This window comes from Phragmites australis, chromosome 14 (assembly GCF_958298935.1).
Source record: "Phragmites australis chromosome 14, lpPhrAust1.1, whole genome shotgun sequence".
Classification (NCBI taxonomy): Eukaryota; Viridiplantae; Streptophyta; class Magnoliopsida; order Poales; family Poaceae; genus Phragmites; species Phragmites australis.
The window spans coordinates 28,370,420-28,397,539 of record NC_084934.1 but is presented as its reverse complement, the minus strand read 5'-3'; the positions used below and the strand labels follow the sequence as shown (position 1 = coordinate 28,397,539).

At 44.3% G+C, this 27,120-nt stretch overlaps 4 protein-coding genes across 8 annotated transcripts; 2 read left to right on the top strand and 2 right to left on the bottom strand.

Moving 5' to 3' along the window:
* The first annotated feature begins 1,522 nt into the window (after nt 1–1,522).
* Nucleotides 1,523–4,367, top strand: LOC133890816 (probable mediator of RNA polymerase II transcription subunit 26b). Of its 2 annotated transcripts, none has more exons than XM_062331388.1 (9): nt 1,523–2,400; nt 2,510–2,578; nt 2,679–2,761; nt 2,850–2,905; nt 3,028–3,149; nt 3,261–3,306; nt 3,402–3,640; nt 3,727–3,844; nt 4,024–4,367. In XM_062331388.1, exons 1-9 carry the CDS (start codon nt 1,996–1,998, stop codon nt 4,140–4,142), a joined length of 1,257 nt encoding a protein of 418 aa, XP_062187372.1. In that variant the 5' UTR covers nt 1,523–1,995; the 3' UTR covers nt 4,143–4,367. The 2 variants fall into 2 exon arrangements, with proteins under 2 accessions (XP_062187372.1, XP_062187371.1); XM_062331387.1 differs by having other exon boundaries at nt 1,524–2,400; nt 2,501–2,578.
* A 9,356-nt stretch (nt 4,368–13,723) lies between these two features.
* Nucleotides 13,724–16,811, bottom strand: LOC133891483 (uncharacterized). Of its 4 annotated transcripts, XM_062332203.1 has the most exons (7): nt 16,683–16,808; nt 16,372–16,586; nt 16,180–16,277; nt 15,414–15,513; nt 14,676–14,858; nt 13,976–14,134; nt 13,724–13,924 (listed from the first exon to the last, which is right to left on the bottom strand). In XM_062332203.1, the coding sequence occupies exons 2-6, from the start codon at nt 16,429–16,431 to the stop codon at nt 14,012–14,014; spliced, it is 564 nt and encodes a 187-aa protein (XP_062188187.1). In that variant the 5' UTR covers nt 16,432–16,586; nt 16,683–16,808; the 3' UTR covers nt 13,724–13,924; nt 13,976–14,011. The 4 variants fall into 4 exon arrangements, with proteins under 4 accessions (XP_062188187.1, XP_062188185.1, XP_062188184.1 ...); XM_062332201.1 differs by having other exon boundaries at nt 13,724–14,134; nt 16,372–16,572; nt 16,683–16,811; XM_062332200.1 differs by having other exon boundaries at nt 13,724–14,134.
* A 1,843-nt stretch (nt 16,812–18,654) lies between these two features.
* On the top strand, nt 18,655–21,732 carry LOC133890400 (GDSL esterase/lipase At1g28590-like). Its single transcript, XM_062330784.1, has 4 exons — nt 18,655–19,007; nt 19,780–19,955; nt 20,244–20,348; nt 21,406–21,732. The coding sequence occupies exons 1-4, from the start codon at nt 18,737–18,739 to the stop codon at nt 21,730–21,732; spliced, it is 879 nt and encodes a 292-aa protein (XP_062186768.1). The 5' UTR covers nt 18,655–18,736.
* Nucleotides 21,733–22,220: 488 nt separating this feature from the next.
* LOC133891298 (GDSL esterase/lipase At1g28600-like) lies at nt 22,221–25,159 on the bottom strand. The gene is made up of 3 exons (XM_062332013.1): nt 24,806–25,159; nt 24,505–24,726; nt 22,221–23,331 (listed from the first exon to the last, which is right to left on the bottom strand). Exons 1-3 carry the CDS (start codon nt 25,092–25,094, stop codon nt 22,616–22,618), a joined length of 1,227 nt encoding a protein of 408 aa, XP_062187997.1. The 5' UTR covers nt 25,095–25,159; the 3' UTR covers nt 22,221–22,615.
* Between the last annotated feature and the right edge of the window lie 1,961 nt (nt 25,160–27,120).

The following is a 27,120-nucleotide window of genomic DNA, read 5'->3' as shown; positions in this document are numbered from 1 at the left end:
TATATAGCTTTGTTTAATTTTTTGTTGCTGTTGTCTTGATCCTAAATATAAGAACTCCAGTAAATTTTGGTCACCCAGAGGTTTAGGAAAAATATTGGAATATCATAATTGTCTCTATACTTCTTGGAATAATTGATCTCTTGCCATAATCACATCTACTAGAGCCATGTCTAAAAACAAGTTCATTGGAAACCCATAATTTTTGACTTGATAATTTGGTTAGTTGTGTCAAGATTGTATTCTTTTTTAGGGAAACCTTAAGTTGGCCATTCCAAGGCCACGGATCGATTTCTCAGCATGAATATCCACCCTGCGCAGCTTCACTAGATCTCACACTTACGCTAGATTTAAGAGTATACCTGTCAGTTTCGGAAATATGACTGCAGGACCCGCTATTTCTGGGTCTCCTGTCAACCTGAAATAGGGCCAAAATTGACGAGAGGTAGGAGCCAAACAGAGTAAAAAGTTGGACAAGTTAACAAACTCCATAATGCAGGCGTATACGTGGTTTTTTTACAAGTTGGTAGGCCGCATGCAAAGCTTTTTTTTGGTCAATTCAACAAGAAGATGGTCCACCATGATTTACATTGTTGTTTCCGTTGGGGACCATACGTGAATAACACAACTCAGAGTAAGTATGATATACATTTAACCGTATACTTTTGCCGTTTTCCTATGTGCCTCCTAGGGCTAAATTCTAATCAAAAGATAGAAGAATTCAAAATATACGTTTGATCATGAAAAAAATGAACTTGAAAATTCAACTAGCCATGCCTACCTACTTTCCTTTTCCTCAGTGCTTGCCTCCCATTCCATTGACTTTGATTCTATAAAAGGAAGAACTCTCAATTCCTACAGTAGATAGCAACTAGGCACCTCTAGGAGATTCTAGCAAGTGGTAAAGTTCTGCACTTAATAAAAGAAACATATCCCAACTGGAGAATATATGAATAGCTAACAAAATAAGGAAAATGACGAAGGAGTTGCTGCAACCATAAATGCTTGACTTTCTCAATTACTACGAGATGCTCAATTTTCTTGAGTACAGAATAATAGTACTACTGAACCAACATAAAAGTAAATTACAAAGTACAAAGGACAAATATATTGCTAGCAATCGTATTATCATTAATTGAGCAGAATCTTTTTTTCTAGTACAAATTATGACAGATCATGAGATTCGAATAGTTAGCGGATGTGATTGTACTGTTTAACAAGAAGAATCAACCTAAGTTTGTTTGCCAGAGTTAATTAGACAGACCTATTGGTAAAACAGTAATGCTATCGATACAATTCTCAATAAAAAAAGGCTTTTAGATAGAATATTTTAATAGTAAATGATGTACCTATCTACGAGTTTTACTAGGGTTACCGGCGTTTCTCGGTAAAAAAATACGAGAGTTCAAAGTTTTCCCGACCCCTCGTTGTTGCCACCGGCACGCGTGTGTGTACCCCCTGCCCGCGCGTAGATAATCCCACGGCAAACTCGCGCGCGGCGTGGCCACTAGGACTAGGGCAGGCAGGACCGAAACAAACGGAGTCGGGTGCTGTGGCGACACCGCTACGGCCACGCGGGCGGCTTACCGCTTCCCCTGCGCGGCGCTGCGAACCACACCGCGCGCCCGGATTGCGGCGTTGCGCTCGCAAACCCGCGAGCAATCGCAACGCCACCACCCCCGTCTCTCTCTGTCTCTCGTAGAGGGGGATGGGTAGATAGGCACAGGTAGACAGGACAAGGATCAGAATTAGCCACGCACCGAGAAGGAAAGCTTTCTTCCTCCTCGCCTTCTCCTCCTCCTTTTCCGGTAGCGTTCGTTGGTCCTTGTTCTTGAATCCGACGGCGAGTTCTTGCGTCTGAGCGTGGTGGTCAGTGGACTTATCTTGTTGAGACCGCGCGTAACCGAAGAACTGAATCAAATCGAATTGGCAAAGAACGTAAATTTGGTCGGCAAGAGCGAGGGCGAGGCCGGCCGATCGGTCAGTCCGGCGTCGGCGATGGCGCCGCCGTCGATGGACTATTGGCTCGGCTTCTTCCGCGGCGCCGGGGACAATATCTTCGACGCCATCGACGCGGCCATCACCATCGCCGCGTCCGACAACCCCGGCGCCCTCCGCGCGCGCCGCGACGGCATCGCCGAGCGCCTCTACACCGCGCTATTGGTGACCGGCGCAACGGCGCCGGTCGGGGCGGCGGCGGCCCCCGGAGCGGCGGCGGGAACCCCTGTGACGGGGGCGCCGACGCCTGCGCAGCTCCTCCCCGAGGGCGCCGGCAGCGTGCCCAGCCTCTGCAGCTCCGACCGCGCCGAGGCCATCACCAACGACGGCGCCCCGCGCCGCGGCGATTCCGTCCTCGCCGAGACCGAGCGCATCAAGGCCATCCTCCTCAACGACCAAGAAAAGGTCCGCCTCCTGCTCTTCTTTCTGCCCTCACACGGCCGCCGCCCCCGTTCTATCGCCGTTCACTGACTGGTAACACTTGTACTGAATCCAATCTGCTCAGTTGATGCAGTCGGAGGTCGCGTTGCTGGAGCTGCTCCTGCGGTTGCAACAGTTGGACCTCACGATGGACACCTTGGAGGTGAGACGACGGCCACTGCCTCCGCCTCCTGTATCCCAAGGATTCGTCCATGCTTAATTCGTTCATGTATTGAATAGTGTTCCTCGAACTCGTTTGATAGGTCACTGCAATAGGCAAGGCGGTGGGTAACTTCCGGAAGCACAACTCCAAGCAGATTCGGAACCTCGTCAGATCGCTCATCGAGTATGTTCATGTGCATCATTCAGAAAGCATTTTGTGCTTGTGTTCTTCGCTTAGTTCTCTATGTTGACATGTTTCGTGTGAATCCCAGAGGTTGGAAGCGTACAGTTGATGTGTATCTTGCTCGCTGCAGAGACGCCGTTGTAGGTAGGTAACAAGCAAAATTACTTCACCATTCTAAGTTCTAAACTGTATATTCGCCTCACAAGACATTACTAGTGCTGCTACACTTTGAGTATTGGATTAAGGGTTCTGCAAACAATTCGCAGATCACACACCTCAGTCCATGGGACCTTCTAGCTTGGAGCAGGAGGAACGAGGGGTGGCTTCGACCCCCATGGAGGAAGGCGCCCTCTTCGCTACGCCAAGAACTTCCATTCAGCTGTCCGAGGTATTTGATTTACACAGAAATCAATCAATTCATCGTCTATCTCTATGAAAGGGTGGAAACTTGTAAGGTTGATGGTATGATCTGACACTGCTCCATTTCGGCATTCCTCAGGAAAGTCCAGGTTCCAAGTTCTCTGATGGAATGGATGAGGATCGAAGTGAGTGATCAGACCCTCATCATTCCCCTCCCTTTGACTGTTCTTCATTAGGAAATGGTATTTAGCGTCTTGATTGTTTGGTGAATTCAATTCAGGCATCAGAAACAATGCCGGTAGGGATGATGGCCAGCAGTATCCAATGAACCATGAACCAGTTAGAAGGTCAACACCAATGGGCCAGCGGTATGATCAAGAGCGGTGCTGGAGGCAAGAACAATCTGTGATAAGGCAGTCTCAACCTCAGGAACTGAACAATGGGAGACCTCAGGTGAGGCCTAGGCCACATCAAGATGCCTCACCGGCTCAAGGCAGGCTGCAATCCACTCCGTCAGATGTGAGCATCCCTTTTTGTTGACAAAATATACAAAATATTTTATTGATGCAAAGTTTGGTTTGGTCTGACTATTGCTTGATCTTTAGAAACCGGTGAGCCACCATGACGAAAATTCTGTTCGAGCAAAGCTAGAGCTTGCAAAGAATGCAAAGCTAGAGGCGACTAAGCGAAAGCTTCAGGAAGGTTACCAAGAATTCGATAACGGTATGCACCCTGCCATGGATATAGGTTTTTTCTCACTATTACTCACGGTGCCCCTTATGCATTCTTGTAATGAAAAAGTTTGGTCCGAACACCTTTCCTGTGCTGAGTACTAGATTGCCCTACTTGAGTGATTATGTGACGAGTCATGACCCCGAATTCTCTACTTTGCATCAATGCAGCAAAGAAGCAGAGAACTATACAAATGGTGGATCCACAAAATTTACCAAAGCAAGGGAACCGGAATTTTCAACCTAGCGGCAAGCCAAGGAATAACAGCAACCGGAATTGGTCAAGATGAGGCACTAATTCCATTCAGCACCAGTGATAGATTGCAATCTTCAAACATTTCATTTGTCTCCTTTTTATCGGCTAAACTTTTAGTCCAGGCCAATACATAAGCAGCAATAAGGCATCTTGCAGAATTGCTCACTATTCTCCACAAACATTGGCTGGTCCTAGTATTTGTCAAACTTGTAAAGTTTGCTCAGAGTCCTAATACCAATTCTGATCTTGAGCTCCCAAATTGCTGGTTTGCCTCGGTTGAGATGCAGGGTGCTTTCTACCCTGTCATCGGAATGAGGATGTTCTCTGCTTGCTTTGGGCTAGCGCCCTCCTTTTCAGACTCAAGTGCCTTCTGGGGACCTATCTTTTCGCTGCATTCAGCGTAGCCTGTCCCCTGCAGAGTCTGAACTAGAATGGCTGGATATCATGGCTACAAGTGACGCATTCTTGGGGCCTAGTTTCGTTCGTCGCAGGACTGCATGGACACTTTTTTTCGTCTTCGCCAAGAACTAGAGAAGTGTCATAGGATTGTAGCATTTCTTGCAAAGTCTCCCGAAGTTCCTACGTTCCAAACTGCCCTTTTGGTTTCGTGGCATGACCGATGCTTTAGGTCAATTTTGGGCAATCAGTTCTTGTAAAATTTAATTTAGTAAATTTTGGCACAAGATTAAGAATATATAGAAATATATTTTTTGAGACCAAGAACTTGAAGTTTTGAATTTTTTGAGAACAAGGGCCCGTTTGGTTGTTAGCACACCTCATCGCGCCATATATTCTTAAGTATACGTTTAGTTCAACGCTATAACTATGATTTATCAAATTTTCTTAGCCATCTGTCTTACAAGTTATAGACTCGTTTTCTTACCAAATTTTTATTATAAGTTTGATGACTATTTTATTCACCATATTTTTTATACTAGATACATTTTATTATATAAGTGTGATACATTCTAACCAAACCTGTCCATATCAATTTGCTTGTGCTTTGTGGCTCGCAAGTGTCAAAGGGCAGGCTTTGTGTGAACACCATAAACTAGTAGTGCGGCTGCTTTGACAAGCCCGAAACACATCATTCATTGGCCGTGATCGTTCGTGCCTCGGCCCTGAGGAGCCGTAGAATCCCCCGCGTAACGTGTGGGGGACCGGGCCACCACCCCTTCCACTGACCTGTGGGTCAGCATCCGCCGGGGATCGCGTGGCCCCACTCGTCAGCGTGCGCGCGTCGCTCGTGGCTGTAGCTGGAGTGGTGTGCTTTCCCTGAGGCCCGTTTAAATATGGTGGGAATGGAAAGACATTGGCTACAAAGCTCGAAGCACTTGAGGCGTTGAAAGTTCGCGGCGAGCGGGATGCGCTGTGGCCAGAAGGTCTGTGGTCATCTTTGTGGCCATCAAATGGGGCCCGGGGAACCAGTTGGCCATCAAAGCGAGATGAACTGGTTAAAAATTGAAATCCGGCAGCCGTAAAAAGAAAGAAGAAAAATGCAACCAATATTCTAAAATATATACCATTTTTAATTGTGCAAGATCTTCTAGTGCCTCACCATTTGCCTCCTTAAAGAATGAGTGGCTGTGGCTGGCGGGCCTGCCCTCTGCGACAGCTCTCACGCCGTTTCGGCTTGGAATCGTGGCCTGCCCGGGGCACAAAAAAGTTTCGAACTTGCAGCGTGGCATTTAGAAACGGGTGATATTTTGAACGTTTGATTCGTCCTGAACATTCTAATCACTGAACTGATTCATACAGAAAGCGAGTTGCTGACTTAAATGATCAGTGGAGGTGATTATATCTTTTCCCTAAAAAGTACTCTTTTCAATCACAAATACTTATTTCAATTAAAATTTGATTAAAATTTTAAAATTTTGATCATTAATAACTTTCAAAATATTTAGTTTAGTAACATAAAAGTCACCGAGTAAATTTATATATATTCTTATAAAATAGTTTTATAATATTATATTTTTATTAGATATTATAACTATATTTTAATAAAAAACCATAATTAAAATTACACATTGAAAACAGTGAAAAATTAAAAGTGATATGTATTTATAATATGAGCCTTGAGGGAATATCTACCTATTATTTCAGTGGTAGGCGACGTGATTCTGGATGCGTGCAGTCTGGTCTCGTCCAGGTCCTAGCTTCCCTGCGTTAGCACGTTACCGTTTCGTCCGCCACGAACGGCTACTGAGGTCGACGCAACGTGCCAAGGTTAGGCCACGAACTCGGAGCATGGAACACGTGGCAAATAGCTGCTATACTAGCATCAGGCTGCCGTGACCCTTGGTGTCACATCGCAACAATGCATGTCACGTCAGTCGCTCGCGTGGAACACGTGTCCACGATTCTTATGCCGAACTCGGTTTCTACTGACTTCGGCCACCTCAAGCAAACTCCGTACCGCTACCTTTTCCACCACTACAGTGAATGTGTCGATCGGTGCCGTCCCGCAATGGTGTACAACGGACTTGCTTTTCACCACTACAGTGAAGTGGACTGCCAGCGTACTGGGAAAGGTAAATGTGAGCCGCAATACTGTTGATAGTGAATAAAGTGTTTTTAAAGTAACGAGCAGAGTAATAAAAGGTAGAAAATATAATAGCAGTTGGAGATGAAAAAATAGAAAAAATTATAATAGTGTTATAGGATATTATAATAGTGTTATAGAGAATGGATATTTAATGTATCTACTGAAGATGATCTTAAAATAGATTTGATTGTTGGTTTTTTAGTTGGTAGATGTATATATTTATATATAATAAATAATTATGTCTGTATCTATTTGAAACGTATCTTTTCTGAATATGTGTCTATTGCTCAAAGGTTATAAGTAATTACAAGATGTTGATCATTTTAGTTAGTAACATTCTCTTTTGATCAACATCGTTCCAGGTATATATTATCTCGAGAACTCTCAAAAATTCTTTGAAAAAAAATATGATGAGAGTGGTAGTAATAATATGGTGATATACCGTTAAAACTCTTTTAAAACTTAGTGTAACAATAAGAAAAAAATGATACAATATATATTAATTATTACTTAATTATACACTCATATAAGAAAACCTTGAAAACGAAAACCTATAAACAAATTTAGAGAATAAAAGGTATGATCTATGGATCAAATCTGTCTTTAATACCTCCTTTAAAAACCCCGGTAAGAAAAATAGACGATACATATATTTTTATGTAAATATTGCCTCATTAAACCTTTTATGAGAAATCTTGTAAGAAAAACTTATAAGAAAAAAGAGTATGATATAATATATGATCATGTTAAAATTTAAGAGGAGACTCTCCCTGATCTTGTAAATCTCGAAGTCGTTGTATACTAATATTATAAATATATTGGAATATTAAAGTTGGTAAGGACTTTGTGAACAAATCTATGAGGTTATCACAAGATTTAGTTTGCAAGATATTTATCTCACTATTTTGTTGTTACTCATGAGGATAAATAATCTATAGATAATATGTTTAATGTTATTGTTTTTTATGAAAATTGTTTGCATTTGTGCAACATAAGCATCATTATGTTTATAGATAATGATTGGTAATTTAATGGAAACAATATACATATGATTTTTTATGTAATTGATCATTCTGTAAAGCCATATATATGTATATGATGTTTCAGAATGATAAGTACAAAGAGCCACTAAAATATGTTTGATGACTCCTATAAAAAAGCTCTATCACCATAAAATCAGTCTGTGATCTAGCGTTATTAGGATCAGGTATATAACCAGAACTGGATATCCAACTTTGGTCATATCTTAATTTTTCTGATATAATAAAACTAGTTCTTTGGTGCCATAAAGATATCTATGGATATTCTCTTTGACTCTTAACTAATGGTATTATTAGAGCTACACTATTTGAGCTAGCAAGTTATCTGTAAATACAATATTGAATATAGGAATATAATTTTCACACATAACATGAGGTATGAAACATCGTAATTAATATCAAGTCTTTGTGTGAACCTTTCTGCTACATGACTCGCTATTTCAACACCTTATAGAATAAAAATCCATTTTGCTATCGAGCGGAGCGATCCGAAGGCAACCGAGGCGACCGATGATCAGCCGTCCTCCTCACCCTGACGGTCTGCTGATCTCGGTGGAGAAGAGTGGCTTGTTCTTTCTGTGGTTAGTACCAGTATAGTTACTAGTTAATTGATATTTTAATCTAGTTGTTAAGTTAGTTTATAGTTCTTTATGGATTTTATTATAATTCTATTGGTGCTTTTGTCTGCCTATGTGTTTCTCCTCTGAGGAGGATCCCGGGAGGTTCTTTTGTTCTTCGACCTGCCGGCTTATCGTGTTGCCTCGTGGTGTTGTTGTTGTTTGTACTTCCTATAAAAGAAGAAGGTGTATCTTATCCTATCTGACGGGATCATCCGATTCGTTCAACGGTCTAATGGCGCTTTGTGCTGCTAATGGTGGCTAAAAAATTTGATTGGCTTTTTCTGGTCCTACCTTATCAGTGGTAGACGTATCGACATCGGCTCCTTCTATTCAGCTTAGCAGTGGCAATCAGGGAAACTTCAGGGTGTTGCGGACTGAGACATGTGTACGTTTTGTTACATAATCTTCAGATTTCTAGTTGTACCGATAATGATCACCCCATTTCTAAAAAACAAAAGCGAAGGGAGCAATGGCGACCGCTTCCTGCCGAGACGGCAGCACGTTGGACCACAACGGAACCAGCTCACGCACGCACTGGGCCCATGCGGTGAATTGCACTCTCAGCTGAAGAAGTGTCTGGATTCCCGGTGATGCGATGGCAGATACAGGCACTCCATCCGTTTATGTAGATGGATTTATTTGTTAAGATCATAAAATTACTTTTATACAGTAAACAATTACAATCTTAATTCTTACATCCGTTTATACGGTTTTAAATTTAATTACTAAAAAAACTTAGTTCAGTTTGTTTATACAGATACAAGCATGATTTTCTTTAATAAATTAAAGTTTAGTCTATTCCCACTTAACCTACTTATATATATGATGTTACTTAGTAAATTTTATCTAGAAACCAAACACACCGTAGGTGGCTGCTCAAGGTCGATCCATGGATTGGATCGGTCAGTCAGGCCAAGGGACACCTTTTGTTCTTCTGCTCGATTTTAAGTTCTTGGCAGGAGGAGAATAGATGCAATGCTTTTGTGATGCGCCAAGGCCAAGGACCAAGGTGCGATGCTTTTGGCTCTGGTGCCCAGGGCTGGCAAAACAATTTGGCGCCTTTAGCCGCCGCTCCGACCAGCACTATTTGACGGATGGAATGGATGCACGGCATCGAGCAGGCACGCCTCTGCTCTACCGGCGACAGGCAGTGCGATGGATCGGCAGCTTCGTCATCTCGGGCCATGCTTGTCGATCCGTGCACTGTGAACTGTTTCTCTGTGAGCCTGTTGACTGGAGGCTGTATGCTGAGCGTAACTGTGGCTGTGGGGGTGTCAAACTGTCAACTGTCTGCCTGCCTTGGCGCTTGATGTAAAAGACACGGCCTAGAAATTGTTAGTAGTTGTTTCTACTTGCATTTCAGATAAGATTTGCCAAATATTTAAAGATGTTGCACTGGTTGCAAAGGAGAAAATGTGCTAAGTCAAAACATCCAACCTGAAAGAAGAACCGGGTAAAAAAATCAAAAGGGGGGCTGTTTGGATCAGCTCTATTTCAATTCCAATATGAATTTAGGTGGGCTATACAAATATTTTATAAAGAGATACATAATAGATGTTTTCACAATTTGGAATATGGGCTTCCTTTTTGTTTCAATCCAAATACGAAGGTTTGAAGTCGAGTCAATTACAGCCAGACATAACTTGAATAAAAATTATATTCTATTCACATATGGAATCCTCTTGAAGTGTATGAGTACTCGTTGGAAAGCTTATTTCTGATGACTTTTCAATAGCTCTTATCCCATGCTCAGATTCATCATGTGCGAGTCACAATGCACGTTCCAAAATTTAGTCCAGACCAGTTAAGTTAGGGAGTCCTAGTTTGAGTTGGAGTCGGAGTTGTAAAGTGTGTGCGTGCACTATAAAACAAAGGGGCCACACCCATATAAGGGCTAGACTATTGTTATTTTCATGATCTATGAATCACCATGACGACTAGGGTTTGTGAAGTTGTTGAGTTCTTCAAAGAAGGTGAAAATTGATCTTGAGTTTTCTGCTGTGCAAATTGATCTTTTTGTTGTGCTTCAATTCATGATGAATCAACCAGATTCAACTCTTGAATTCATGATCATCTATTGGTGCATGGTTTGAAGAAAGTCTATATTTATTGTTTGCATTTATTATGTATAATTATAGCTATTTAGGCTATAAATGTGAATCCTACCAATTATCTATTGTTCTTACCAATTTATGTCATAAAAGATTGTGACAACATTGTGGTTTCCACATCACTTCGTTTTCGGTTGGGTCTGCGTTGCAGGTGCAGTTGCCGACCGAGAGGCCCCAACAGGAGCGATGCCTAGGGAGGGAGCCTGAGCTACTATTGGTGGGGGAGAGAAAGATTAGTCGGCTGTGCCACAGAATTTTTCTACATTTTCTAAAGAAATTACAAAACCATACAACTGTTTTGGAATTTGATAGAAATAGATTCCTCCCGCTCATTTAGTAGGCATGAAATAAAAATTCCTCACTGAACAAGCGGGAGGATAAAAAATTGTTCTTTGAGTGGGCGACTTTTCTCGATGGTGACTTTTTACACATACGCACAGTATAGCCACTTCTCGCGCGTTGGAAGGGTGGGAGGATTTCTTTCCGTTCCAGCGGGCATGAAGTGGCTATGTTGCCCTACCCTTCTCCACACCGACGTTCACATCAATCTCATAACTATTCAATGGGCGATTTTTACTTCCACCCGCTGAACGAGCGGAAGGAGTATATTTGTGCAGAATTCCAAAACGACAGTCTAATTTTGTAATTTTTACATAAAATAGAGGAAAAAAAGAATTCGGCGTGCCGGTGGGTGGGAAAGTGGCCGGCCATTTGATTCGGTTCCCTCCGGAGGCGAGCCCGCTCTCGGGTGATGGGACGGAGGCCCGCCTCATCGTTGCAACGGTCGTGGGTGGGCCATCCCGTCAAAGTGGCTGCTCGGCAAGTGGGACGGCCGCGCGGCAGTTTGCCGTCAATCGACTCCCCTCCAGGAAGCCAGAGAGGGGCAGCGCAGCAGGGGCACATGGGCATGGATAGAAGATAAGCAAGCTGCACACGCATCACGCCCTCAGATGCAATGCAGACTCCCAATTTCGGGATAGTGAAAACCCCAAGTACTACAGCCATAATAGTACCGGTTGTATCACTGGATTTGCCGTGCTATGAACTTGCTCTTTCCAGTTCGATACACACGTCAAGCCCAGTTCGGTTAACACAGGAAAAATGCAAACACCAACTCCACTCGGACACACACCTCTCAATTCTCAACCGCAATGAGACGGACGAGGATCCTGAAGTCGTGCGTTGTTGTTGACGCATGAAGCCAGACTAACGCTTTAGTGATGAAGTCATCGTGATATCAACGTCAAAGAATCCGGATCCTAATGAGACGAGCCTTCGGCCTCGTAAGCATGGGCAAAGTAGCCCGCGTGAGTGTACTACCATCGGCAGAAAAATAGAATAAAATTTTAATTATTAATATTTCAATTTTATTTTTTATGTACCATCTATTTTTAACATATGTATATCTAGACTCTTTTATATTGAAGCTACACTTGGATCTTTAAAACTCTAGCTTCGTCCTGATCACAAAAGGATCCAATACACTAGGAGAGGCGGTAACACAGCATCAACACAATAGTTCAGAAACTGTACCCTTCATTCATCCTAGCATTGATCTACGAGTTGCTAACATCAGAGGTGCATGTACAAACGCAAGACTTCCTTCCATCTCCAGCCCTTCGCCTGCACAAATACACCACTCCCTACCCTACGGGAGCTCTTCCAGCATCAGATGCTCCCAAATCCATTGCAGAGCAGAGCACTTCAACAAGCCTCTCCTTGTTCTCAGTCATAAATGGAAAGTGTTCAATTAGAACATGAAAATGTGACTCGATTGATCTTAGTTAGTCTTCGGGACGGAGTGGAAGAAGGACGGAGACTCTCGAACGAGAAAAAGAATCCCTTCGTAAGAATTGAACGAGGAGCCGTATGAGATGAAACTCTCATGTACGGTTCTGTAGAGGGACAGCTCCACCGCTCTAGCCAGTGTTCACATGCCGCCGAGCATGTTCACCAGCGGACCAAAATCCATGCTCGCATCGACATCTTCTGCCCCCCTGAGCCCAGCACTTGTAAGGGATGCCACAAAACGAAAATTCTACCACTCGCAGGTAGGCAGCACCTTATTGCAGTGCAGGCCCATCATCATTCGGAGCTCTTCAACGCGCATCTCCTTCCGTCGTTTTCATACACGCGCAGGGCCTGGCCAGCCCGCGCCCAGGCAACCAAACAGCCTATAGAGACCACAGATCGTCACTTGGAGTTTCACTTGCTGGTTGATGGCCTGTCTGCAGGTTCTGAATTCGGTTAGGTGTTTCCAATGACATTATTAATAGTGGACCCTAGCCTTTTTTCAGGAAAAAGATCCTCGCTTTTTTTCTTAATCCTCTGCTTATCGGCCTAAGTAGTTCTCCGAAGATCATATACTTTCATACTGTTGTTCAGAGTCAAGGAAGCAAGTACTCATTTGTACCGTGAACTACTTTTATCACAAAGTTTTTGTTGTTTTCTGCATTTCAGAAAGTATTTGCTCCAATTTGGGGACATCCCAGTGGCTTGGAGAGGTGCCCCCGCCGGAGAGGGGGGGGGGGGGCGTGCGGTCAGCCGTCGCCGCCGCCGGAGAGTGGTGGCGGCCAATGAATGGATCGCCGTGGTGCCGTACGCGCTCCTGTAAGGAGATGGGGAGATGCGTTGCTGCGAGGCCGTGGCATTGGCCGAGTGCCAAGCAGGGCAAGCGGCTGGAGACGATTGTCCGTCACATTGCCAGATGAATGAATGACGCAAACGGAAGTAGGTGTCGATCTGCCTTGTCCTGTCCACTTGATTGATGCACGGCTTTGGAAATTGGATGGTGCCATTGCAGTGCTTACCGGCGATTGATCCGACCGATTAGCGTAATGTAGAGCAAAAGTGAGTGATAACGTGTTTAGAGTAGAAAGTAATTGGACAGTAGAGAGAATGAAATGATTGTATTTCCATTGCACAGTGCTTGTATATTTATACACGATGAACATATGGAAGTTGCCATTGAGAAGACACCAGACACCACTCCCCAACGGACAACAATAACCGCTGTTACAATTGTAAATTGATTATCAGCCGTAACATTCCGCTTGGCCTGCCTACCTCACGAGTACCTCCTCTAACCCTGGCAACCATGGAACACATCCCTAACCCCCGAAACACCTCCTCCCTAACACGATTTCAGTCGCCTGAAGCTATTTGTCACAAAATTTCAGCATTCAGTCCAAGCCATTATCACGTGCACATCACTCACCACATTGCACAAGTTTGCCATAACGCAGGCAGAAACACTGATCGACAAAGTGCTGCCAACTGTTTCCCCGAAGATCTGACAGTAAATCAGGCTGAAAATAATGCATTATTTCTGGGTAACACAGTTAGCAATCGTGAGCATCACAAATGCTCTGACGGAATTTACCAAACTAGAAATTCAAAGCATCGAAGCATTGAGGTCATATAAGATCTCTACAATACATCAGCAATACACACACCAGATATGAATGTATTGCACGGTGTCCTCATGTGACATCATGCAACACCAGAACTAGATCCACATAGGACAGGAAAATGAAAATCCAAACAAGCAAAGGGACGCCTTGCGACAAGAACTCCCATGAATCAAACTACTCATCATCCTTGTAGGGGTATTCCTCTGGGACTTGCTTGATAAGTTTCACCCGCATCTCATAAGCATCATCACCACGAAGCATGTCGCGGACCCAGGTAACCTCGGTCTTCATAGATACCTAAACAACCACAAGTGCAATAAAATCAGTGGAACTGATAGGATCACCTCTAGCAAAGGAAGGTCTAAAAGCATCATGAACTGATAAAGGCAGTTAGATAAAACAATAAGTAGGCTGAACACTGGTGCATAATACAATAAGTAGGTTGGACAATCGTGAACAATGTCAGAGGAGGCAGATGCTGGTGCTACCATGTAACAGTGATCTAGAAAAATTCAACACGAAGTACTTTTGAGGACAAAGCAAAAAAAAGCTACTCCTAGTTAACATCCCTTCTCTTTATGTTGCCTTCCCTAATATGTAGGAACTATATTTTTTCCGTTTCTTAATAGAAAAAGGCAGACCCGTTTCGAAAGAAATATATACTAGTGTCATTTACATGTGACAAATCAAATAATTCTGCATATGCTTGTGGTTAAAGTGTTAAGAAGTTGGCTGCACACATTCATGAAAAACTATTTTGGAACAGTACTCAATGATATGACTGGTAAGAAGAGTAAAAGGATAAAACTTAAAGGGAGATGGCAGTAAAAGAACCAACCATTTCCAATGCTCCCCTAATAACTCCACTTAACACATTGCAATACTGAAGGCCTTGGCAAGTGTCAGGGAGCTCAACAAAATCTACAAGAGGATTGTCCTCCAACACAAAGCTGCAGGTTGTACCCTCAGCATCCCAATTGGTTACAGTTGCAGTCACTCCCAAGAACATCTTGAATCCAAGCTGTTTCGGAAAGGAGGGAAAAAGGGAAGCACTCAGTCCATAAACCCATAGAGGACGCAAAATAGAGGCAACATTGGGAGTGCAAAACATTTGATAGCCTGTAAGTTTGGTATCTTAGGTAGCACATGGAAGTATCAAACCAAATAGAAATATGGTAGAGTCATGACACTTCAACGAACCATGAAACAAAAGGTATGCATATAAAAGGCTTAGCACATAATATACACAGTCTGCAGAGGAGATATGACTAGCATGTCATGTTGTTGAATTGTTTTTCACTACTCATGAAGGAAAGAACGCTGAAAATGCACAGAAGCACTAAATAATCTAACAAAAGTGAAACACCACTTTGTGCATTAGCATTAGACCTCATATGCATTAGCTCTAATACCGGATATATGCTTGTTAAGATATTAAGCATATATGCAGAATGTACTGACAGGTCCGCGGTATAGGAATTAGGAATAAGAATAGTAAGCTCAGCAGCTATGTATTGCTGTGAACAAGTTATATTCCTGCTAAATTTAACCAAATAATAGCGAGTTTAGCAAAAACCTTTGCGATAACATCGGCAGTCTCATTGAAGTCAGCACACCTTGATACATTTGACTTTGCTAAGAACTCATCAACTAATCGTGTTCCAATGTTGTAACCCCTGATAGTTAAACGTTTTAAAAAACAAACCACATATATCGGAATGGGTTCAAAGGCAAGCTTGAAGACAGAAAATAATGAGAATAGGAACCAGTAAACAAGAGATATTTCTTAACTCCATTAATAAGCAGCAAAAAGTAATTATGTTATCAATCATACTACCACTTCATCTGTAATTATACTCCCGATCCAACTTCGTCATTCCTCAATTAAGAAAATTGCAAAAGTTGAATACAATACAATCGAACAAATCTTCTCCCTGAGTAGAACCGTGGCATATAAATAACGTGTTGCCACATCAATGCGACAAACACCACGAGATGTATACTCTGGGCTCGATCAGAAAAGCATATAAATCCAGGCATGGGAAACTTTATATTTCAGAAGCACGCATCACTCTACCGAGAGTCTGAGACACCTCCACTGATAAGTTAAACTAACATATCAAAAATCATTTTTCGTTTCATTCACATGCCACAGAATGTTAGTGATCTCAGGCCAAAATTCCAGAGTTAACACATTTCAATATCCTACTCGAGCATCACTAGTGTAATTTCTACTACTACACTAAGGTCACCACAGCAACATGCACCCGCTCCATCATCCATCAAAAGTTTTCCAAATTGGCACGGAAAATAAGACAAGTAAGAAAGGGAGGGTCACGTACATCTGATCGAGCTGCTTGTTGACCTCATCGACGTCCTCCAGATCCGTGAGCAGCTGCCGCACCATGGCGCCGTACGTGAGCGTGAAGAGCTCCGCATTCTGCAACCAACACAGCAGTAGAAGCAAGTAAGACCAGGGCCAGATTTAGCGCCCAGGCCCCGGGATTTCGGCGCGCGACGGGTCAGGAGCTTACGACGCGATCGACGCTGGCGAAGAGGGCGTCGCCGGACTTGGGGGTCGTGAGAGGCGGCATCTCCTGGATCGCGGGGATCCTCTCGCCGGCGGTGGCGACGGGAGGCGGGTGCAGACCGGACAGCCGCCTCAGCTCGCCGTTCTCGCCGCTGGTGTTGGTGGAGACGACGCGCGCAGTCACCGCGTCGCTCCTTTCCTTCCTCTGCAGAACCGGAACTAGCAGATCAGAAGGCGCCCAGACCAAAACCCCGGGTCAGATCCGACCCGCACGGCCAAATCCTAGATCAGGAAGGCGGCAGAGCTCGAGCTTACCTTCTCCCTTCCGGCGGGGACACAGTACCGGCGAGGCCGCGTGGGCGTAGCAGGCGACGAACGGACGAAGCCGAACCGAGGTGCGGCGGGAGGAGCGTGGCGGTGACGGAGATCGTAGGAGGGGAGGGGATGATTGTGGCAGCACCAAAGCCCCATGGGCCGTATCTAACCCGAAATTTGGAGCCTATTCCCATCCCAGCCCAAGCCGTTCTTGTCATATGGCCCAAATCGATGCTGCCGATTCTGCCATCTCAGCCCGTTACAGCCCACCCGAATTAACCCAATTAAATACCCAGCTCGCTCCCTTAAAAAAAAAGGATGGTATATTTTATGCCTGTTTTTCTATTTTTTTTCAGCCGTCTTTAACCTCCAGATAGAGGCTGCGCCCCGCCCTGCCACTCTCGATGGATCTCGTGCTCCACATTCCCACCCCTCCTCCCGCCGTCTCCGGTGGTGCCTCGCCGTTGGATCTATGACTACAACCTGTCATCGTGCTAATCTCTCTGTTTAGAGCTCCCCACACAGCACTGAGTACTCACCCTCCCTCTAATATCATAGATGGAGAATCATATCAACGAAGAACATGAGCGTTCACACCCATCGCCTAAGGCATCGATCTCAATTTCAGCGTATAAGGTGTGCCAAAAAAAATACTCAGCTCATGTGGACCATTCCAACCCAACCCTCTAAGGCTAGCTTAGAGCTTTTAGCCCATTATAGCTTCAAGCTTCAGCCCAACGTAAACATAGATGGGCCTTCACGTCGGTTGTGGCCTTCCTATCCGATTCACAAGGGCCACGAGCCCACCTGAAGCACCATGTTATATACAGTTCGAGTCGGGAGAGAGCACTGAGCACCACGACTTGTGTTTGTGTCCAGTTTCAGTATGGCGAAGGCGTTGTTGCCTCTGGTCGTCACCGTGTGTGCGCCTGCTGCGGCGAGGCCGACCGCATCAGCTGCTACAGCCATTTCTTCAGCTTCGGCGACTGCCTCATCCACACGGGCAACTTCTTCCACTACTCCCATGTGCTCGACTCCGTCGCCCTGTTGCCCTACGGTGAGACCTTCTTCCACCGCCCCCACAGCCTGCTGGTCTAATGACCGCCTCATCGTCGACTTCATCGATACTACAACTAGTGCACAAGCATGCTACCATGTATTTGCATGTAAGTGTATATATATGCGCATGCATGTGCATGTGCACAGTGGAGAGGCTGCGATTCCGGCGCTACAAGAAATTCGAGCATATATGGTAAAAATGACCGTGACAAAATCTGAAGCTGTCACAAAATGGAGAGTATTTGGTGATGGTTAAGACATTTTGTCATGAGTCTGTTGTGGAGCATTTTCATCAGGTATGTCTATGACAAATTGGTACCATCGTTACCGAATATCCACTGTCGAATTATTTTGTCATAATGACCATATATTGAATGACGATTTTTTTTTTCACATTCAGGCAGTGTTTGTGGAAATTTTTGTGACGAAACACACACCCGTAATGACGTTTAATCCCACATGGCAAACAAAAAATAGCATAGAATATTCTATCTTCCATAACGGCAATATAATCGTCACAAAATGTAAGACGCTATATGATGACTCCGCACCTCATCGTCGACGAGATCCCGCCCTACTCCCTTAGCGTGCAGATAGGTTGGTTCAAGAAGGTGCTCGCCTCCGCATACCATCGTATGGCCTACTTCTTCGGTTGTAAATGTAGGTCATTCAAGACATTAACATGGTCTCTAATAGGACATTTTAGCTATGGTTTTTTTGAAGATTATGTTGTCTCACATGAAAAGGAGAAAATTCCTTATTTGTCATCGAAATATAGCGCAATACCTTAACTGTCACTGAAAATTTTGAGTTTACTTATTCGCCATTCTTCTAACTTTCATTCTCAACAATTGGACAAAAAAGATATTTTTGCCATCGTGCTGTTCTTTTGATCCTCTTCCTAAAAGACATCGAAGTCTTTTAGGGTCGAGCTTTCCAGGTCCGATGGCCACCTCATCGTCGACTTCATCGTTACGTACAACTACTGCACAAGCATGTTACTATGTATCTGCATGTACATGTATATATATGCACGTGTATGTGCATATGTACAGTGGAGAGGCTGCGACGCCGTATTTGGCCATACGACGAAGGTGGACTTCCGGTACGGCACCAACTTCGCGGTGGTGAGCGGGACGACGCTGAACCAGCTAATGTTCAAGAAGATGCACCTCAACGCCGACAAGATGACGCCCTACTCCCTCGGCATGCAGATCGGCTGTTCAAGAAAGTGCTCGATCACCATGCTCACCTCCGCATACCATGGTACAACCTACTTCTTCGGGTTACAAATGTAGATCAATCGAGATGTTAACATGGTCTCCAATGTAACACTTTAGCTATGATTTCTTTAAAGACTATGTTATCTCAAATGAAAAGAAGAATATATTGTGAAAGTCTTTTTAATGATGAATCTAGCTAAGTAGTATACATCAATGTTATATTCTAAATCTACAAAGTTATTTATATACTACTGATCAAAATTTAAAAGTTTGACCACCACATAACCTAAAAAACCTTACATTTGCAATCAGGAAAAAATGCAAACTCTATAGTGTGTTGTGTAGGCACAGTCTATCTCGATATTTTATTTCTCACATCTGATACTCATCTATCTGTTGATTCTCTCATTTATTTTATATTTTTTTTCACCTACCCCTTTAATACGAATCTCAGCACAAATGAATGGTTATAGTTCCTCTTATATAAATTTCAATGCAAATGAATAATCCTATTAAACTATACGTCTGTATGTCAATGTGAAAATTCCTCTTCCTTGCAATCAGAGGAGTACGCATGTAAAAAGTTACATGCTACAAAGAATGTGTTCGCTTGTCAGCAAGTGAGGGAACGAAAAAAGATAGCACGCATCCGCACATTCATAGACGGATCATGACAGGTGGCTAGATTAATAGACACGCTTAGTGTTTTCAATCTTGAATTGAAACATGAATTAGCACGTATCCCAGTAAGTTTCCTGCCACAAAAACCGTACTCTCTAACTCATGATAAAGCATACGGCCTTGTCACTGTGCAGAGCGGAGGGAGATCATGACGAGCTCGCTATTCCTGGTTAGAGAGATTGGCACCGACGACTACAACCACTCCTTGTTCCAGAACAAGACGTTCGGTTTTGTCCGCCCCCGGTTCCCCGGCTGGGGCGACGGGATCCGGTGCAGTCGTAACTGCGACTGCATCGATTCTCGACCATTCGTTCCATAGTGAACAGTGCATATGTATCGCTACAGTACCAACCGCTACAGTATTCTGATACGGTATTCCTGCCACAGTATTATTACAGTATTCCGCACAAGCCTCGACCACCTGCTTCGCATCTGACGGCCGCTAGAGTTGCAGTCGCACTAGTGACTGCACAGGAAACGGCTCCCCCGGCTGGGTCATCCGATCCATCATTTATCGGACTATCCTCGAGGCCTTGACCCTGCTCGGCGCCAAGATGTTGTACGAGTTGAGCATCGTCTCGTTGGGTTGCGTCCCCAGTACCTCTTCCTCTTCCACAATAGCGAACTCAGAGACTACGACCCAGCCATCGGCTGCCTCCGGTGGCTCAACGACCTCACCGCCCTCAACAACACCCTCCTCCAGGCAAAGCTCGATGAACTCTGCCGCGCACACCCAAGCATACATCTTCATCACCTAACATCTTCAATTATATTCCCTTCATTTCGTTCCTTTCTCGATTACCTTTCTCATTCTATTTTTTTTTATTTTCTCTCATCTCCAACAATTTTGCTTCGAGGGGAATCGTGAAGAGAAAGTAGAGAGAATTCCATCATGAAGGAAATGATCTTGAAAATTCTTCCATGACGAAAACTGTGAAAAAAACTGTTAGAACGTTAAAGAGAAAAAAAAATCCTTTTATGACCAAAATTTGGACCGTAAAGGAAACTAGGAATGAAAACGGTCGGAAACGATCGGAAGAAGCCTCCACCATTTTCACTTTCACATTTTTTCTTGGAAGTGAAATCGAAAACGATAGTGTCAGAAATTAATACGGTGTCGACATTATAGGAACATCGATAACGATATTGTCGGAACGGAAATAAGCCGGTATCAATCGGGAACCGAAATTATAGAACGATAAATACCGACGTAACGCTAGTCGCAACCACGTCCATACACCACGTATAGGATCAAGTCAATTGATCGAAGATTACACACAAACACAATATGAGGATAATATCAAATATTTAACTTAAATAATAATACCATACATGTTCGATTTATCACAGGCCAAACAAGCACACAAGTTCTTAAGTACATAACCAGACACTAGAACATGCCAATATCTGACGAGATAAACATATTACATATAGTTTTTAGTTTAGATTTGACATAGATACATAATAATTTAGACTTAACATAGATTTGTATGGATTAGATTGCTTATGGATGTGGGCCTTTAAATATGGGGGTGAAAAATGTTAATTACTAGGCCTAAAATATGATAACTACCGATCAAATACGGAAAAATCCGGAAACGATCGGAAGAGCCCAAAATTATTTTCACTTTCATTTTCAGGACGTAATACCATTTTTATTTCTATTTTTTCGATATATCATTTTCGACTGGTACAATCAAAGCTCTTCGAACACGAAACCCAAAAACCGATATATAAGGAAACCTTAACCATTATCTTAGCGTTATCACCTCCCGGCGTGGTACGGGTTCGGCGACCGCACGATGCTGCACGCGTGCTGCGCTGGAGACAAGCTGCATAATGCCAACTTCACCATCCACTGCACGGAGCCGGGCGCCGTGCAGTGCCTCGACCTGTCCAGATACGTTTCACGGGACGGGCTGCACATGACCGAGGCGGCGTACCGGATCATGGTCGTTCGCGATGCCTCCCGTCATGTCCGGGTGCAGGAACTTGAGGACTGTTCGATTGGTTCACATAAACCATTCGTACGAATTGAACGGTGCATGATTAATTGTTTCCGTGGTGTGTCTCACGCTGGATGCTGAATAAAATGGTTCTTGTGATATACGTGAGGTGCAACGGTGATGTTTCGAGAGGTGGACACGGTGACGGCCGGCGCTTGCATTTCGCCAGTATGGGTGGCGCGGCGTGCGACAAGTGATGAGTTTCATCAAACCAATTGCAACTATCAAGAGACTATTTGTATCAGTTATGTTGTCACCAGATCTGTCATTATGGCCATTGATGATGAAAAGAGACTCATGCAAACTATTATGAACATCTCTGGCAATACTGTTAAGTTTACCAAGGAGGGACACATCACACTTTTAGCTTCCACTGTGAAGCCTTACTCTTTAAGAGAGTTCAGAACCCCAAATTTCATCCAGATGCAAGTTCTGAACATTTCTATTTACAAGGAATTTAAATATTCCTTGTAATTGCTCAAGAAGGTCCCATGGGAGGGCACATCTGGCTCAACAGTGAAGGAGCATGAAGAGGTTGCACAGCTACATTCATCATCAAGCTCGGCTTGTGCGACAGGGCGGCGCTTCGGTCATCACAAGCAGCACATGGACGGCGAAATCAAGGGCTCGGCAGGGGCGGTGCTCCGACCTCGCGCGCGCCTGGCTTCGCTCGCGAGGATGGCGGCGACTCGATGGACCTGCGGAGCGAGGACAGCTGCGCAGCGCACTGCGCTGTTTCTGTTTCTGTTTCAGACCAAGACCAGTCATTGTATGACTGCAGTTCCGGGAAAGTATCCAATGAATCGATCAACGCTCCGATCACAGAAAGTGACGTTTTGAATGTAGACACGGTCCTCAAATATAGTTTTGATCACATGTTTGTTTGTATTGCGATTTACGTACTAAAATTATAATATCGTCGTGGAAGTGCATTTCAAGACAATTGTAACCTTGTCACGATGGATCACTCCTTGGCATTCGGCACCACTAAATGAAGGCACATTTCAGGGGCTTTATTTGTGTAGTACTTCTCGCATCTGGACATGAGGGGCGGAGTCGCGAACGGGCCGTCGAGCACCCCACGGGCCATGACCCGGTACATCGCCTCGGTCATGTGCAGTCCGTCCCACGTCACGTATTTGGACGGGTCGGGGCACTGCACGGCGCCCGGCTCCGTGCAGTGGATGGTGAAGTTGGCATTGTGCAGCCCGCCGCCGGCGCAGCACGCGTCCAGCGCCGTGCGGTCGCCGAACCCGTACCGTGCTGGGGAGGTGATGACGCTGAGGACCTCGCCGTAGTAGTCAACGTAGGTGATGGAGACGCCTGGGTGTGCGCGGCGGAGTTCGTCGAGCTTTGCCTTGAGGAGGGTGTTGTGGAGGGCGGTGAGGTCGTTGAGCCACCGGAGGCAGCCGGTGGCCGGCTCGTAGTCGCCGGGTTCGCTGTTGCGGAAGAGGAAGAGGTACCGGGGGACGCAGCCGAGAGGGAAGATGCCCGGCACGTACAGAGTCTTGGCGCCAAGCTGGATCAGGGCCTCGAGAGATAGTCCGATGGATCGGATGACCTGGGGAACCAGGGGGCGGACAAAACCGAGCGTCTTGTTCTGGAAGAAGGGGTGGTTGTAGTCGTTGACGCCGATCTCTCCGACCAGGAACAGCGAGCTCGCCATGATCTCCCTCCGCTCTGCACAGTGACAACATGCACGGCACGATCAGGAGAGCGGGTGCAGATTTGGTGCGGTGTATACATGCACCACGTATGTACAACGTTGTGGCACACCTCGGTATGTGTGCTACGTCAGGTTTTTCTTTGAAGTTTAAAATTTTCAAATAGTGTAGGAAGCACGCATCCATGTGGATAGGAAGTAAATTTTATAATGTTCTCCTGACCAAGATCTTCGCGGAATCTCCCTTCACGTTATTCACTGTTGATTTAATAGCTTAGGGTCTGTTTGGTTGGGAGACAAAGTGGGATGGGATAGGGCCGTCCCTGTTTTTGGGATGGGATAATCCTCTTTTTTGTTTGGTTGGTTGGATGGGATGAGTCTCTTTTTTGTTTGGTTGAAGGGACGAGGACGAATGGGGATAAAAATCATCAACTAATTATATTTTTTAATTTTAAATAATAATTATTAATAATACACTAATCAACCTGCACCAACATGTATTAATGTTACTCTTGCCATAGTCATTACTAATTAACAATAAAATATACCAATTAACCATAATCATACTCTAATTAGCTCATTAATTAGCAATAATTAGTATATTAACCCTTACAAATTCTAATCTCATAGTAATATGTACTAATAAGTAATACAAGCATACTAATATCATTAATCATTTTATTAATGTGCATGATTAGCAAAGGTGGATGGCTTCGTCCCCCCGATTTTGAGGGATATCTTCATCCAGCATATTGAGAGAATATTTCTCAGGAGGGATCATCCCATCCCTACTGTCCCTGAACCAAACACCACCAAAACAGGGATCGCCCCATCCCATCCTACCTCATCCCTTGAACCAAACGGACCCTTACTGCATGCTTGCTTATGTGGTGGAGGACACGTGTCGATGTCTTTCCTGTGGATATGTGGTGCATATGTGTTTTACCAGCAAGCGTGAGCATTATGTAATTTACTAGCAGAGAACTTTAAAAATTAGATATCATTGCTACGGAGATATTTGTAAAGAATGGGTGACGGTATAATAACAGATTATGTGGGGATGATTTTTCTTTTATCATGCAGTTTGTGTTAATTTGACGGATTCTATAAACAACATGTAATAATAAATCAGACCATACGCACTAGACAGAGGCTGAAAACTTTTTTCTATTATAAAAAAGCCCGCGTACCTTGGTCCGTGGAGCCAAGCATGGCCAGCACTTTCTTGAACCAGCCGATCTGCACGCCGAGGGAGTAGGGCGTGATGCCGTCGACATTGATGTGCTTCTTCTTGAAAAACAGCTGGTTCAACGCCGTGCTGCTCGCCACCGCGAAGTTGGCACCGTACCGGAAGTCCTCCTTCGTCTTCCCGTCCAGGTAGGGCGTCCAGTACGGGAACCCCAGCCTCTCCACTGCATGCACACATCATATATGAGCGTAAAGTCAGTGGCACGCTCCTACTGGACAGTCATGATACACCTACGTACATACCGATGAAGTCAACGATGAGGCGGCCGTCAGACCATCGGCCGGTGGGGCGGTGGAAGAATGTCTCGCCGTAGGGCGATCGGGCGACGGGGCCCGGCGCGGTGGAGTAGTGGATGAAGTTGCCCGTGTCGATGAGCGAGTCGCCGAAAGCGAAGAAATGGCTGTAACAGCCGCTACGGTTCGTCCCGTGCACCGGCACAGCAGGTGCGGGGGCGAACGCCGACGCGGACGCCGCGGCCACCAACAAGGCCGCGGCGAGCAGAGGCGGCGGTAGCAGCAGCGCCTTCGCCATTGCCGGAACTGGCCGTGCAGAACGCAACAAAGCTGCGGTGCAGTGCTCTCCCGGCTCTGATGAGGCTCTATATAGCTTGGCCCGGCGAATGATGCGGCTGGGGGATAGGATGGCGACGGGAACGGGTCGAGACGAGAAGCCGAACGATAGAACCAGTTGCATGCTGACGTCATCGATCCGTGTTTTACACGAGCTCCATGCATGCCCAATGGGGCATCGTGACGTGACGCTACACGATTTGGATACGGTGCAATGTCTCCATCACGGATAATGCATTAAAGATTATCGCAATCGCATTTCGTCAACTCGTGTGCAGGGTTTATATATAGTAATAATAAAGTGCCATAAAAGAAGATCAGGTAGTTGAGTGGTCAGTGTAAAGATGGATCTGAGGTTGGAAGCTGGCGCTTCGTCGAAGAACTGCAGAGTTGTACGAACCATAGTGTCAACTTGTTGGCACGAATGAATGCTCGTGGAAGGTGATGAAAAATACAGCATTGTCTGTGGTTTTTTTAATGGATACAGTACGCATATAACCTACTCATACTATACTTATATCTAACACACATACGTTTACATCCTAAATATGCACTTACAGACTAATACTCGCTAAACGCGTACACCCTAAATAATTGAGAAATAATTCTCATGCGACACCTGGGCCGATCGAACCCGAGTGGGTGGGGGCGACGCCACAACGCCCACCACCGAGCTACGAGCTCCTTCGAGCATTTTCTGTGGCTTGAGCTTGCACGGAGAAGATGCAGAGCACACGTCGCATGGAATATGCGCTGTTCTGCCGGCGTGGATCGCGCGGCGTGGCGGCGTGACCCTTAAATATTCGATCAGTCAACTTTGCAAGGAGCGTGAACGCGTGGTTATTTATGCCTTAGTTTGCACTTTGCCGAGTTCATAACAATTTTGCTACTTTTGGATCACCTGAAAATTTCTTATCGCGCAATCGCTTAATTAAAACTATAGCTACATAGATTAAGTTTGCAATGCCATGTGATTTGTTCGATAATCATCTAATGGTTCAATTTTTTTTGAAAAACAACAAAATTTCTTTCAACTAGTTAAATGTTTGTACGTTACAACGGTGCCAAAAAGTTACACACGATAATATTGTTAGCTACTCTAAAACTATCCATTATTATTGAAGTATCTTTCAAACTATAGCATTGTTAATATTATTAAAATACTGCAAACACTAAAGATACTATTCTGAACACCAACAAATACATTATGGTACAATTAAATTTACATTCTTATTGGAACATACATTTTAACACTCATTAAAAAATATACAGGAAAGAAGATTCAGGCTGAAGGCACCGTCCGGCGTTTCCAAACGTCCAAAAGCCACCAGAAAGACTCCTCCCCCAGGTACTTTTTTTTTTCTATGCCTTCACCTTTGCTCTGTTGAAGAGAGTTTAACAAAGCCGCAATGCTTTTCAGGCAACCGATACCGAGTCCTCCAAGGGGGAGAAACAGATTGCCAAGATTGATTCCAGCACGACAACACAAAAAGGTGATCCCCTGCCCTGCTTGAACTGACGAAGAAAAGCCATGGGCGTCTTTTTACGAGAAAATCTACCATTTGCCATCGAATAACTACTGATTCTACAATCCATCATCGAATAAATTCTGTTTACTTCTATACCATCGAATAAATATTTCAGTTTCTTGTATACCATCTGCTTCCGATACTACCCTCCGCTGTACTGTTTATGAACAGTATGAACAGTACCCGTGAATAAAAAAAGTCACAAAAAATATGTCGATTTTTGTGCATGCTCTATAATTCATAATCAACCCGTTTTAACTGTATTCACCTAAAAATACTGTATAGAATTCAAACTAAAATTCTTCAAAATGTACTACTTTTGTAACTTCTTGCAATTTTTAAGCCTCATAAAAATTTACAAAAAATCTGAGAAAATTTACTAATATTCCTCTAATGTGATGTAATAATTTCTAAAATTATCTCCCGCGGTGAAAAAATTAGTTCTTTGTAATGCACAGT

Bases quoted from the DNA above. Each gene is read 5' to 3' on its own strand.
- LOC133891483 (XM_062332201.1), bottom strand. From the start codon at position 16,431: ATGCCGCCTCTCACGACCCCCAAGTCCGGCGACGCCCTCTTCGCCAGC. The intron at 16,278-16,371 runs GTAAGCTCCTGA...TGTTGGTTGCAG, and splicing joins TCGCCAGCGTCGATCGCGTC to AATGCGGAGCTCTTCACGCT. The intron at 14,135-14,675 runs GTTGGTTCTTTT...GTGGTTGTTTAG, and splicing joins TTAGGGGAGCATTGGAAATG to GTATCTATGAAGACCGAGGT.
- LOC133890816 (XM_062331387.1), top strand. From the start codon at position 1,996: ATGGCGCCGCCGTCGATGGACTATTGGCTCGGCTTCTTCCGCGGCGCC. The intron at 2,762-2,849 runs GTATGTTCATGT...TGTGAATCCCAG, and splicing joins CTCGTCAGATCGCTCATCGA to AGGTTGGAAGCGTACAGTTG. The intron at 3,641-3,726 runs GTGAGCATCCCT...CTTGATCTTTAG, and splicing joins TGCAATCCACTCCGTCAGAT to AAACCGGTGAGCCACCATGA.
- LOC133891298 (XM_062332013.1), bottom strand. From the start codon at position 25,094: ATGGCGAAGGCGCTGCTGCTACCGCCGCCTCTGCTCGCCGCGGCCTTG. The intron at 24,727-24,805 runs GTATGTACGTAG...GTGTGCATGCAG, and splicing joins CCTCATCGTTGACTTCATCG to TGGAGAGGCTGGGGTTCCCG. The intron at 23,332-24,504 runs GTACGCGGGCTT...GTCACTGTGCAG, and splicing joins GCTTGGCTCCACGGACCAAG to AGCGGAGGGAGATCATGGCG.
- LOC133890400 (XM_062330784.1), top strand. From the start codon at position 18,737: ATGTTACTATGTATCTGCATGTACATGTATATATATGCACGTGTATGT. The intron at 19,956-20,243 runs GTTCCATAGTGA...TTGCGTCCCCAG, and splicing joins GCATCGATTCTCGACCATTC to TACCTCTTCCTCTTCCACAA. The intron at 20,349-21,405 runs GCAAAGCTCGAT...CCATTATCTTAG, and splicing joins TCAACAACACCCTCCTCCAG to CGTTATCACCTCCCGGCGTG.